A 14,462-nucleotide genomic window follows, 5' to 3' on the forward strand; every position below is an offset into this window, starting at 1 on the left:
ACTTTGAATTTTCTGTGATTCTAAAGAGACAGTTCATTTTCACAAGCACGACATAGAGCTGGATTGGGGTACCCTCTGTCACCCCTCCCTCTATCGCCAAGAGGTCAGTTGTGTGACTGATCCCCTCCAGGAGGCCAGTGACACAGTCCCCTCTCAAAACTTGTGTACAGGATAATTTTACAAACCCAGAATGATAAGTGACACGTGACTGAGGAGTTTCTGTGCTCAGGGTCGCAGCATTCACATGGCTTCCATGCTGCCTGCTTCCTTCCAGCACAGGGCATTTATTCCTCATGTGGTCAGTGGAATTACAATGGTAGAACCTGCTGGACCCTTCTGATTTTACAGGAGATTTGAGTTGAGGATTAGAGGAATGGGGTAAAAGAGAACCCTGCTTTCCAACAAAATTAAACTGTGGTTTATTCACAATAGATGCTCGTGTCTGCTCGGAATCAACTTCTGGAGAAGCCATCTCATCCATGGTTTTCACCTTTTTTGTCCCATAGACACTGTTTTACAGCATCTGTACATACGTTTAAGAAACACTCCTGAGCAACATGGTCAAACATTCCTTCAAACTGGTAACACCTTTGCTCCTTACACAGTTTCCCATCAGATCTTACAGTTTGTTTACTTGTTCCACATTACTCATCCCGGCCCCCCTCAGAAGATTCCTTGTAGTAGCTTTGCAGTGGAAGGCCACTCTGCCTCATTACACCGCTTGGTGTCACCCACAGTTAGGGAATTTCCCAGGCAACCTAGAGCCCGTGTCTCTGGACAGCAGGCCGGGCAGGGTTTCTAGCCAGCAATCAGGGCAAAGGAGCAAAAAGTTATGAGCCCAAACCCTTCATCAGGGCAGGGCAGCAAAGAGTCTACGGCTTGGGCCTGTAGTCAGGGCTGAGCAGCAAACAGTCAGTTCTGAGCCCCTGGCCCTCAGTCAGGGCGGGTAGTAAGGGGTCTATGGCTCCCCAAGTCCTCAGTCAGGGTAGGCAGCAAAAAGTCTATGGTTCAGGCCTTGTCATAACTATAAAGGGAAGGGAACAGCCCTCCTGTGTACAACACTATAAAATCCCTCCTGGCCAGAGGCACCAAAATCCTTTTACCTGTAAAGGGTTAAGAAGCTCAGGTAACCTGGCTGACACCTGACCCAAAGGACCAATAAGGGGACAAGTTACTTTCAAATCTTGGTGGGGGGAAGGCTTGTGTTTGTGCTCTTTGTTTTGGGGGTTGTTCGCTCTTGGGACTAAGAGGGACCAGCCATCAATCCATGTTCTCCAAAACTTTCTGAACAAGTCTCTCATATTTCAAACTTGTAAGTAACAGCCAGGCAAGGAGTGTTAGTTTATCTTTGTTTTCTCAACTTGTGAATTTTCCCTTTGCTAGAGGGAGGTTTGTCCCTGTTCTGTTGTAACTTTGAGCCTAAGGCTAGAGGGGGTTCCTTTGTGCTCTTTGAATCTGATTCCCCTGTAAAGTTACTTTCTATCCTGATTTTACAGAGATGATTTTTTTTCTTTTTAATAAAATCCTTCTTTTAAGAACCAGACTGATTTTCCCGTTGTCCCAAGACCCAGGGGTTTGGGTCTTTGATCACTTTGTAACCAATTGGTTAGGATATTACTCTCTAGCCTCCGCAGGAAAGGGGGTGTAAGGGCTTGGGGGGATATTTTGGGGGAAGAGGAACTCCAAGTGGTCCTTTCCCTGTTCCTTGTTAAATCACTTGGTGGTGGTAGTGTACCAGGTTTTAACCTAAGCGGGTAGAAATAAGCTTAGGGGGCTTTCATGTGGGTCCCCACAGCTGTACCCCAGAGTTCAGAATGGGGAAGGAAGCCTGACAACAGGTTTCCCAAATCCCACGTGAGTGCCCTGAGCAGCAGGAAAATGGTTATTTTGCTTGGGGCTCACAAGCTCTCCCTCTGGAGCTGTTCCACTTTGTACAAATATCAGAGGGGTAGCCGTGTTAGTCTGGTTCTGTAGAAGCAGCAAAGAATCCTGTGGCACCTTATAGACTAACAGAAGTTTTGCAGCATGAGCTTTCGTGGATGAATACCCAATTCTTCGGATGCAAGGCTTGCATCCGAAGAAGTGGGTATTCACCCACGAAAGCTCATGCTGCAAAATTTCTGTTAGTCTATGAGGTGCCACAGGATTCTTTGCTGTTTGTACAAATACAGGGCTGAGCAGAAAGACGGTTGGGAATCCTAGCTCCATCGGATGGTTGACAATTGCAGGCTCAGTAGCATGCAGAGGGGGGACTGCTACCCCAGGTGTGTAGTGGCAGGGGTATGGGGATGCGTCCTTGCTCTAACAGTGGTGTAGAATTCCCACTGGGTCGGCTGGGAATCCACCCGAAACTCGCTGACTGGATCTCTGGCCACAGAGTTTGCTGCCCCAGGCCACTTGCTACTTTCCCGTCGGTTGGTACCTTGGTCTCTAGGGGTTTCTCTGGTTCATCTGAGTAGCAGGCCAGAGCCAGTCCCAGTGGAGCCTTGGTCAGGGGGTGGCTCCACAGCTCTGGCCAGTCCTGTAGCCAGCTCAGTGGGGATCCACACTCAGGAGAGGGCAGGAGGCGTCTGTCTCGTTCAGTGGCTTCAGCCTAACAGAGCCCCCAGACCTGCCCTTTATAATTCCTGTCCCACCCTCTGACTTCCAGTGGGAGGGGTCAGCATGTCCTGGCTCTACCCACTAGGGTTCACAGAGTGTATCTCCCCCTCTGGCTCCATGTGAGGACCCCCCGTCTCCGCTAAATGCCTACATTTCCCTCTATACGTTTCAGGGGTAATCTGAAATTGTTTCCAAACCATTCTTCTGGATTTACAATAATCTAAAGAATCCTCAATTGGCATTTTATTGAATATAGCCACAGCTTTACCAGTTAACTTTGCAACTAAAGTGGGCATCTTCTGGTCATCAGGAATCTTATGAATCACACAAAGCCTCTCAAAGGTGCTGAAGTATTCAGCTATATCACCTGCCTCATTGTATGCAGGATACAGCTGTTCCCATTTGCGGATTTTTGGAGAGGTGAAAATCAGTGGAGTAAAGAGATTCTGGTTCTGCTTTTTCAGCAAATTCAATTGGTGTTTCGACTCTCCCTCTTTCTTCTCAATTTCTTGTTGTTTTAGTTCAATAGCCCTCCTGTGTTCAGCCTCCTCTCTGGCAGCCTCTGCCTGTGTCAGCTCCAAAATTCCCCTATGTTCTTTTTCTTTTTCTACTGCCTGCAATCTGAATAGCTCCAATTTCACCATTGTTTCCCTATTTTCACTGATCGTGCTGCTTTTCTGTACTTCCTTCCCTTTCCTGAAATAAGCAAACAGAAAATAACAAACTGGCACTCCAGCCTCTACATTCAAGTTTCATTAAAATCTCTATACCAGCGTATGAACTGCAAGTCTCACTCAGAACAACGAGCTGTGCACCAGCCCCTGTTCCTGAGCAGATTTCCCTTTACACTTTAAAAAACACATTGTTTTAGGCAAAAAAATATAAAACAGATGTATTAAGTTCAGAAATATAGATTTTAAGTTATTATTAGCAATAAGTGTACAGGTGAGTCTCATCTTACGCGGGGGTTCCGTTCCGCGGTTAGCGCGTAAAGTGAAAACCGCGTATAGTCAAAATTACATTGAGTTGAATGGTGGGCGGAATCACCCGCACTACAGAAACAGTATTTAAATTGTTATTTTTCTCTTTTTTTGTTGTTTTTGCCGACCGTGTAAAGCTGAAATCGCGCATGTTAAATGCGCGTAAGATGCGACAGACCTGTATATAACAAAGCATATTACCCAAGAAATAAAACAAAATCATAAACTGAGTTCTATATACTAGACAGGATTCGAATCAAACAGTGTCTCAACCTGATGGTACAAACTGTTCACCAATCTTCCACACAGAGATGGCTAATTCTACTTTACATCCTGGGACCATCTCCTTCGTCGAAGTTTTCTTTCTCTAACCCTGTTTTCAGGTGTTGAGTTGTAAGGAGTAAGACGAAGTGGTGATGTCACTTCCCCTTTTAACAGCTTCTGCCATGGGGAGGGAACTTCATTCCTCCAAATGAAGCCCAAAGCACAGTGAGTGGAAAAGTACAGACACAAGATGGAGTCCAGCGTCACAGGAGCTAATCACATGCCCTTGCATGTTTTGATGGGTAATAGAAGGAGCCAGTAGCCATATCTTGGCAAGCATCACCCCAGAAAAGTCCATCAGGTGGGGACAAGCTTCTTCTATCATCCATTGTGTACATTGATGGGTCACAAACGTGAATAGTGCATTGACAATGTGCTAGGCAGACTGGATGTAAACTACCATTTGGGAGCTACCACAGGAGCAAACACATTTGAAATACAGATACTGAGTCAATATTCATAATTTCAGGTATAAAAATGAGACATGCATACAAATAAGACAATCATGTTCAGCCAACCACAACTTTTCCATAGACACCTCACGTGACATATTTTGTAAAAGATTTATTGAAATAATATAACAGTGAGGAATATGGGGGTGCCAGGGTCTTGCTTTGGGTACAGAGTGTCACAGCAATATGTCTATTGAACTGGATCTCTCTGAGATACAATTTTCTATTTTTATATAAGATTCTGATTTAGGGTGTACTGATAATATTAATTTAGATAATATGGGAATTTAGTTTATTAATGTAATTTTATTTGATGTTCATAATAATAATAATAATTAATATGGGTTTAGGCTCGCCAATCTGTTTGATCAGAAGATAAAAGTTCTTGTCCTGAATCAGGCTCCACAGAACTTATAAAGGACCCTCGGGGGTATGACAGGAAGCTCACACTGAGACAGATAGAGCCTTAAAGACTTTTTATTAAAATCAATAATAGTAAGTAAACGGTAAAATACTGAAGAGTTACAAAGTTACAATTGCATTACTGCTATTCAAAAGATACATATGAGAATATAGTATTATATGCAACAAAGCTTTGGTTAATATACTCACACCCTTCCTTGACAACCTGGTGGTAAGAGACACAGGACCAGCCTTGCGGTTCGGGTTTCTCAATTCTTGAGTGAGGGATGCAGTGCTTAGAAAATGCTAAGAGCTGTTTAAAGCTGACTAGGGTTTACTTGACTATGTTAAACTTAAATCAAAACCTAATAAACAAAGAATAAAAATTAGGGAAACCAAGCTTAGCCTAGTTCCCTTGAAACTTAAAGTTTAAGAAGAACAAGTTTAGTCTACAAATAGTAGCAGTCATCATAGCTAGATAGAGTGGAAGAAGTAAGTGAGAAATGGAGATAGAGAGAAAAATGGAGATCTAAAGCTAGTAAGAAAATGGAGATAAATGGAGATCCTCTATTGAGGTGGTTGCCTCTTTTATAGGGCAAATGCCGGACCTCCTTCCTCTTATGCCCAAATTTCATTCCTCACCACAGAAATGTTAGGGTACACTTACCCCATAGGCTAGTACGTATGTGCGTATTGATGACAGGTATGTACGCACATCAGTCTTTGTGGTGTACTTGTTAAGTCTGTGGGAAACCCCCCTATGCCATTTGTCATTGTCTATTGGTCTAAATAAAAGGTCATAGACATAGGCGTGGGTACTCATCTATTTAGGTAACAAGATATAGGTCCGCTTTGCTTTCTCAATAAAAGGTCTTAATCTAGATATGCTAACTTTGCTTTAGCTTAACATACAGGATATGGCCTGTAGGTCTCTTGCATTACAGCCAAACTTACTTTAATACAAATCTATAAATCTAATACAATACATCAAATAAAAAAGGTATCTATATATATGCAAGCAGGTTAGTCCTATAGGCTACAAAGATATTCATCAATGTCTTGAAAAAGACTACATTCTGGTATGTAATAAAGGAGAAAAAAAAATCAGAGGTACAGAGCAAAGGAAAATGAAAGAGTTTTTTCCCCGTTACTCATCTCACATGTAATAGGTGATCCCTTAAAAATGTCCCTTATAATTCTTGTTCAGTGACAGTCACCTGCACTTTCTGTTTGTTAGACCTCAGACTCACACACATTACTGGATTAACAGACCTTTTCCCAGAGTATATGGAGAGCCATTCGTCCTCTCAGTCATCATCATCTTCATGGGAAATCCCAAAGGAATGTAGCCTCCTTGAAAATTGAGTGCTGCCCCGATCGACCACTGGGAAGTTGCTTAAGGGGGTCTGGTTGCCTAGTCACGCAGGGTCTGTCTTGTTGTGCTACCAAAGCCTTTGGCTCCCACGTGATTGCTGGCCATTTAACTGCATTCCTTGGTAGGTCCACTTCAGAATTTGCTGATCATGTAATCTGGTAATGTGTCCCCAGCAAGAAAGCTGCCAAAACTGACACAGCTGATGGGGGCAGTTGTGGGTTCAATGTATCCTCACTCCTAATCTTGTCCCTTGATTCGGAGCAGCTGCTGGAGACCAGGAGTATTGAAAATGTCAGGCCCGAGTGCTCAGCCTTCCTCAGCTCTACAGACTTGCAGCTTAACAGCAAGCCTGATGCCACGACATCCCCACAAAGGCTGCAGAAGGGAACAGGGAAACAGCTGTTGCTCTCCAAGCGCCACATCTCAAGCAGCCTTCCACGTGCTCAGAAATCTCTCCTGACAGGTTAATACCAATCAGGCTACAGTTTCAAGTTATAGGCTGCTTGATGGTAATGACCAGGGACTTCGTTTTACCTGGATGAATAACCAGACTAATGTGCCCGGCTTCTTGCTTAGCCAGATCAGCTCTCAGATGCAATGATTCCAAGTGCTGCACCTGAAATGGCCACTGAAGTCAATGGAATACCAGCCGCTAGAGTGTTTGTAACTGGCACCTAGCGTGGGATGTAGAAAAGAATTGGCAGAGAGTGAGAGGCATCTGGCGAGGCGAGGGGTTGAATTACAAAGGAAAGGGAGAGATGGACCTCAGTGAATGGAGAGAGATGGGATGAAACCCACAAAAATAGGGACTTCCTGCCTCTTCCATTCGAGGGAGCACTTTCCAAGGGAGAAGAGAAATCCTCTCCCTGACCCGAAACCAGCACTGCCTGGTTCAGGAAAAATTTCCTTCAGGGGAGCCCAGCTGGATAAGTCCTGGAACCAGAGCAGTTGGGAAAACACTGAGGGCAGAGGAGCCATATTTGGTTGAAGACAGTGTCTTGTGGACGTCTCCCTGCCCAGATCCACTCCCCTTCCACTCACAGTCCACTAGCATCTGTGAAGCAGCTCCACGTTTGCTGTCACAGCCCCGCTCCAGCTCTTGTGGCTGGACTCCTGCCAAGTGGCTGTGTTTGGGTCCCACTCACTGGACCCATGTGTTTTTGATTTGGAGCAATATTCAGGCTCTCTCTGGTTTTGCGTTTCGAGGCCCACTCTCGGGATGCAGCTTCCATTTTAGCACCTCCATCTGGGAGCAGAGACTGTGCACCAAGCTCCAAGTCCCCGAGACTAATTTTGGCCTGGATCCCCCAGACTCTCCAATTCTTTCAGCACACCCTTCCGAGAGCTCCCCCTTGGGCCCACTCTGTTTCCAGTTTCTCTCTTTCCGCGCACATAATGGTTAAAGCAAACAGACCTGTGGCCACCTTGTACCTGCAGGCATTCTCCTTGTCAGACAGCAATCGCTTCCCTCCCAGCTCCTGAGCAGCTGGAAAGAGGCACCATTTATGGAGGTCAGGAGCCTGAGTCCTGTTCACAGCGCAGGCCCTAGACCCAGATGGAGCTGTTACCTGGAACACAGCTTGAGTGTCATATATGATGAGCTCTGTGATGCTCTGTGCTGAAAATTTAAAGAGGTAAACAGTGGTGTCCCCCAGGGTTCTGTACTGGGAGCAGTGCTGTTCAACATTTGAGCAGATTTTATACCTGCTCAACTCCTTCAATTCAAGGTGGGGGGGGGCGAGGTTAACCCTACCTCCCTGTGTCTATGTCAGTTCAGATTTTCCTAGATGCAATAGCTGATGGATTCCTTCACCAAGCAGTTGCTGAACCAACAAGAGGGGATGACATTTTAGATTTGGATTTGGTGAGTAGTGAGGACCTCATAGAAGAAATGGTTGTAGGGGACAACCTTGTTTTGAGCAATCATGAACTAATTCAATTTAAACTAAATGGAAGGATAAACAGAAATAAATCTGGGACTAGGGGTTTTGATTTCAAAAGGGCTAACTTTAAAAAAATAAGGAAATTAGGGAACTGGATTGGATTGAAGAACTTGGGGATCTAAAGATGGAGAAGGCCTGAAATTACTTCAAGTCAAAGTTGCAGAAACTATCAGAAGCCTGAATCCCAAGAAAGGGGGAAAAAATCATAGGCAGGAGTTGTAGACCAAGCTGGATGAGCAAGCATCTCATAGAGGTGATTAAGACAAGCAGAAAGCCTACAAGGAATGGGAGATGGGAGGGATTAGCAAGGAAATCTACTTTATTGAAGTCAGAACATGTAGGATAAAGTGAGAAAGGCCAAAAGCCATGTGGAGTTGGACCTTGAAAAGGGAATTAAAACCAATAGTAAATAACAAGAAAACGAAGAAAGAAGAAGTGGGACCACTAAACACTGAGGATGGAGTGGAGGTTAAGGATAATCTAGGCATGGCCCAATATCTAAACAAATACTTTGCCTCAGTCTTTAACGAGGCTAATGAGGAGCTTAGGGATAATGGCAGGATGACGAATGGGAATGAGGATATGGAGGTAGATATTACCACATACGAGGTAGAAGACAAACTTGAACATCCAGGCAACTACAGGCCTATTAGTTTGACATTTGTAGTATGCAAGGTCTTGGAAAACAATTTGAAGGTGAAAGTAGTTAAGGACATTGAGGTCAATGGTCATTGGGACAAATTACAACATGGTTTTATAAAAGGTAGTTCATGCCAAACCAACCTGATCTCCTTCTTTGAGAAGGTAACATTTTTTACACAAAGGAAATGCAGTGGGTCTAATTTACTTTGGCATTCGATTCGGTTCCACATGGGGAATTATTAGCTAAATTGGAAAAGATGGGGATCAATATGAACATTGAAAGGTGGATAAGGAACTGGTTAAAGGGGAGACTACAACGAGTCATACTGAAAGGTGAACTGTCAGGCTGGAGGGAGGTTATTAGTGGAGTTCCTCGGGGATCAGTATTGGGACCAATCTTATTTAATCTTTTTATTCCTGATCTTGGCACAAAAAGTGGGCATGTGCTAATAAAATTTGCGGATGACACAAAGCTGGGAGGTATTGCCAGTACAGAGAAGGACTGGGAAATCTAGATGAACTTGTAAACTGAAGTAATAGTAATAGGATGAAATTTAATAGTGAAAAGTGCAAGGTCATGCATTTAGGGATTAAAAACAATAATTATTGTTATACACTGGAGATGCTTCAGTTGGAAGTAACAGAGGAGGAGAAGGACCTCAGAGCATTGGTTGATCACAGGATGACTATGAGCTGCCAATGTGATATGGCCATGAAAAAAGCTAATGCAGTCTTGGGATGCATCAGGCGAGATATCTCCAGGGCCCCCGTAAAGCTCTTGTGGGGGGCCCTGCCCCACTTGCCCCCCCCTCTGGGCGGCCCTGGGTCACTCCCCATCTTTGGCAGCACTGAAGGGCCCCCCGCCGCCGAAATGCTGCCGAAGACCCGAAGCAATTGAAGGGCCCCCCGCCGCCAAAATGTTGCCGAAGACCTGGACCGCTGCCAGCCCAGGGCTAGTGGGGCTCCCATGGGGCCCGGAGCCTGGGCCAATTGCCTCACTTGCACCCCCCCCGGGCTGCCCTGGACCCCAGATTGTAGACCAGTGGGCTAGCTTGCCTTTATTATATTCACTGCTTTGCATTATATTCATTATAACTGAAGCGGGGAAGCTCCCTTTTATGGACCCTGCCAGCCAGTTGGCTATAATACCCCTCTTAGTAGCTGTTCTATACTTGCTTTACCTGTAAATGGTAAAAAATCTCACTGCGATGCAAATCGAAAAGGAAGTGAGTTGGCACCTGACCAAAAGAGCCAATTGGAAGGCTAGAACTTTTTTAATTGAACTGCATTCCAGGGGGGTGGGGTAGACATTGAACAGATGCAATGTCAACCCGTCCACACAGGCCTGGAGGTGCAGCAGGTGACCTGGGATGATCTCAGCAACTCCCAGCATCTCAGGCTGTAGGTTGGGGAGAACAGGGTTGCCACCCCAGCCAAATGAGTGCTGAGGTATCTAAAATATACCACTCCAGTCGACAACTAGTGGATGGATCCTTGTGAGTTTCCTGCAGGCAAACCACAGAGTACCCTACATCATAAAGGAAGGAGAGCACCTGGCAACTGTGGAGACCCACCCAACAGCCTCTGATGTTCAATGTTGAAAAGATGGTTAGCTTCATTCTGCAGGCTGAGGAGGATCCCCAGCTGGCCTTGCAACAATCGCTGACCAACCTGAAGGGCTTGTGACAGAGGTTACATGTCCACTGGCAGACCAGGATGTTCTGTCTCCAGATTAATGTAATATATGGAGATATACCTATCTCATAGAACTGAAAGGGACTCTGAAAAGTCATTGAGTCCAGCCCCTGCCTTCACTAGCAGGGCCAAGTACTGATTTTGCTCCAGATCTCTAAGTGGCCCTCTCAAGGATTGAACTCACAACTCTAGATTTAGCAGACCAATGTTCAAACCACTGAGCTATCCCTCCTCTGAAACAGCACTTGTGGCCCCGAAGAATTGCTGGAAGTCTCCCCAGTGCTGGAGCGGGAGCTTCACCTTACCCTTGAAATTGCAAGTGTCCACCATAAAATGGTGAAGCTCATCCTGCAGCACAGTGGAGGATGTTGTTGTTGAACTATAATAATCCTCAGACTGGGGCCCCGTTACGACCCTGTAGCCCACGGTGCTTCGTCTGTACTGATGGTGATGCACAGCCTGTCTCTAGCTCCAGAAAGGGAAAGAGAGCTGAAGGGAGGAGAGCAGCCCCTAAACGGTCAGGAAGGGGAGACCAAAAAAATGACCCCCTGAGATTCGTCCAAGAACAGGGGAAATGAGAAAAACCCTGGGTGGGAACAGTATGGAAGATGGAGAGGACAAAAGTGAGTAGGGCTTCTCTCCCCCTGCAGCTTGTTCTCAGGGCAGCCTGAGCTCAGGGCTTCTTCTCCCATTTCACCTTTGGGTCTTCCCTTCCCCAGCAGCTCCTACTGGGTTGGAGGCTTGAACTCCTGCTAGCTGAAGCTAAGCAGGCTGGATTCAGGGCTTCTGCCAAGATGCACCACATGCTGATTGCCATGTTGTGTTCTTTCCTTCTGAAGCACCTGGCACTGGGCACCCTCAGAAGACATTCTTGCTAATGGGCTTGCAATTTCATTTGCCAGTTCCTTTAATATTCTTGGATGAAGATTATCTGGGCCCCCCAATTTAGTCCCATTAAGCTGTTCAAGTTTGGCTTCTACCTCAGATGTGGTAATATCTACCTCCATATCCTCATTCCCATTTGTCATCCGACCATTATCCCTAAGCTCCTCATTAGCCTCGTTAAAGACTGAGGCTTCTACCCAGTATGGCCATTCTGATCGTCTTCTTTAGACTCCAGATGTATCTGCCTCCTGCTGTAACCCACCCCCCTCTCAGAGCTGATAGTGCCTCTCTCTCCACAGAAAGAACAGGAGTACTTGTGGCACCTTAAAGACTAACAAATTTATTTTAGCATGAGCTTTCGTGAGCTACAGCTCACTTCTTCGGATGCATAGAATGGAAGACACAGACAGGAGATATTTATACATACAGATATTTATACATGTAGCTCACGAAAGCTCATGCTAAAATAAATTTGCTAGTCTTTAAGGTGCCACAAGTACTCCTGTTCTTTTTGCGGATACAGACTAACACGGCTGCTACTCTGAAATCTCTCCACAGAGTTAGTAACAAAGTAAGAATAAATATTAAAATATTAACACTAACCAGTGTCCTTAAGTGACTTGCCATAAGATGTGAGAACACATTGGTTTTAGAGATGACTGGGTCGCAGCTGTCCATCCAGTAAGAGATTCAGGGAAGTGGTCTCATCACCATGCACCAGCCAGCTCTGCACAGAGCTCAATCTGAGAGCCAGAGCACAAGGAGGAAACATTTAAGTCTCTTTATGAGTAAAGAGCTGGAGCAGCCTGCCCCGGATCTGTTTGGTCCTCACCCCGTAAATGATGGGGTGTAGCGCAGGGGGCACCAGCAGGTAAACATTGACAATGAGAACGAGGAAGTGCCGGGGCACATTCTGGCCAAACCGCTGCGTTAGAGAGGAGAAGAAATCTGGGATGTACAAAGCTGAGATGGCACAAAGATGAGAGATGCAGGTCCCAAAAGTTTTGAGCCGGGCATCCTTTGTGGGGAGGCGGAAGATGGCCCGGAGGATCAGAGTATAGGACACGGTGATAAAAACAACGTCCATTCCAATTTCAGAGAAAAGATCAAACAGCCCATAGTAACTATTGATGCTGATGTCAGCGCAAGCCAGCTTCACCACAGCCATATGCCCACAGTAGGAGTTGGCGATGATGTTGGTTCTGCAATATGGCCACTGTCTCGCCAGGAAGGGATAGGGTAATGTGAGTATGCCACTTCGCAGCACCACGGCCAGGCCTATCTTGGCCACAACAGAGTTTTTCAGGATCATGGAATGTCTCAGGGGATGGCAGATGGCCACATAGCGATCAAAAGCCATGGCCACGAGGATCCCAGACTCCATCGCTGAGAAGGAGTGAACAAAGTACATCTGGGTGAGGCAGGCACTGAAACTGATCTCCCTGTAATTGAACCAGAAGATGCTAAGCATTTTCGGTACAGTGGATGTGGACATGACCAGGTCCGTGACAGCCAGCATGCAGAGGAAATAGAACATGGGCTCATGGAGGCTCGGCTCCCTCTTCACGATGAACAGGATGGTGAAGTTCCCCAACACGGCTATGGTGTACATGGCACAGAAGGGGATGGAGATCCAGATATAGGCTGCCTCTAGGCCAGGAATGCCAAGTAGGATGAAGGTGGAGGGGTTGGTGAAATCAGTTCTGTTAGAATCTGACATGGCGTAAGGGAGAAGGTGTTCAACTCTGAGGCATAAGGGTGTCTCCTGTATGTACTGTATGTTTCCCTGACTTTCTGTGTGTTCCCAGGGTCTTGGGTGATGGTCACAGTAGAAATGCCTGAATGGAGAGAACATTAATATGAGACACTGCATGCAGTAGTGGAGACTGTTCTCATGGGACAAGCAGATTGATCACTCTTCACACACTGAAAAATTACATTTTTATTATTCAGAGAAAATAACTTTGAACAATGACCCTATTTAATCTAATTCCATATTTTATGGTGCTCCCTGAGTTAATAGATCCTACACTTTGTGGTGGGGGAACCTGAAGAGGGACCAACAGGAAACACAAGTGTGGATACTGGTTATCTATCATTGCTCCTTTATGCAATGAGAGCCAGGATAGTGAGTCCATACTGTAGTGAGTTCTCCATTCATCCAGTTGTTTGAAATCTGAGAGTGGAAAAAACCAAACTTTTGGGATGACATGTGCTGAGAGAAACATCCCAACTAGAACATACCTCAGGGAAAAGACCTGGGCCCCATTGACAGCAGCTCAACAGAAACACCTGCTCATTCGCAGCAGTGGATAAAACAAAACAATGTTAAGATCCCTAAGATATGGGATGGAGAATAACATGTTCAGGTATGTGCTCAGTTTTAGTCTCCCAGTCTCTATTAAGGATATAGCATATATAAAAGGGATTTCCAAGACAGACTTTGAGAATGGGGAAGGCTGCCATTTGCAAACAGATAGAAAAGTCGGGGACTCTTTAGTTTACACAAGGGACAAAGATGAGACCATATAATATAGGAGAGGAAAATAAAAATTGAAACTGATTTACGTTCAAATGGACGGTTCCCAACCAGTACTATCGATAGTCACTTAGTGCTCCAAGAGGACTAATTCCCCAAAGCTGAGAGAAAATTGTCAACAAAATTGACTGGGAGGAAAAATTTAGACAGAAAAATATGAATGAAAATTGGTGATTTTTTGATAACAGTTTATTAGATAATGGAAAACTCGTGATTCCACAATCTACAAAGTGAGCAACTTTGGGAAAAACCCAGTTCAGTGGGAAAGTGAAGGCAGCAGTTGGGAGGGGGAAAATAATATGTAACAAAGTGGAGAAAGGGAAAATAGATAGCTAAGAATAGAGTTCGGAAGTTATGAAAATTGATCAGGGACGTTAAGACATCAGGGAAAACTCCATGTTTGGCAGGGCTCTGGATCACAAAAAGGAGGTTATTAAGTTTGTTAACAACAAGCAAAATCCTAGAAAAGTTTTATGTCAATTCCTGTGTTAAATGTAAAGTATTAAAAAAAAAGAGAAAGTTTTTTTTATGAAAGAATTTACAAGATTAAGAAACGATGGAAAAGCTGGTATGGGATTAGTTAAAAAAAATCTAGAAATGCAAGTAATGCCAGTCACCAACAGA

General features: G+C 45.0%; 1 protein-coding gene across 1 annotated transcript; it reads right to left on the reverse strand.

Moving 5' to 3' along the window:
- Positions 1-12,071: 12,071 nt before the first annotated feature.
- LOC123361703 (olfactory receptor 52E4-like) lies at positions 12,072-13,019 on the reverse strand. Its single transcript, XM_045001816.1, has one exon. It carries the CDS (start codon positions 13,017-13,019, stop codon positions 12,072-12,074), a length of 948 nt encoding a protein of 315 aa, XP_044857751.1.
- Between the last annotated feature and the right edge of the window lie 1,443 nt (positions 13,020-14,462).

The sequence above is a fragment of the Mauremys mutica genome, chromosome 1 (assembly GCF_020497125.1).
Source record: "Mauremys mutica isolate MM-2020 ecotype Southern chromosome 1, ASM2049712v1, whole genome shotgun sequence".
NCBI lineage: Eukaryota > Metazoa > Chordata > Testudines > Geoemydidae > Mauremys > Mauremys mutica.

What these genes read in the sequence shown, in the direction of transcription:
- LOC123361703 (XM_045001816.1), bottom strand. Translation starts at nt 13,019, where the DNA reads ATGTCAGATTCTAACAGAACTGATTTCACCAACCCCTCCACCTTCATC.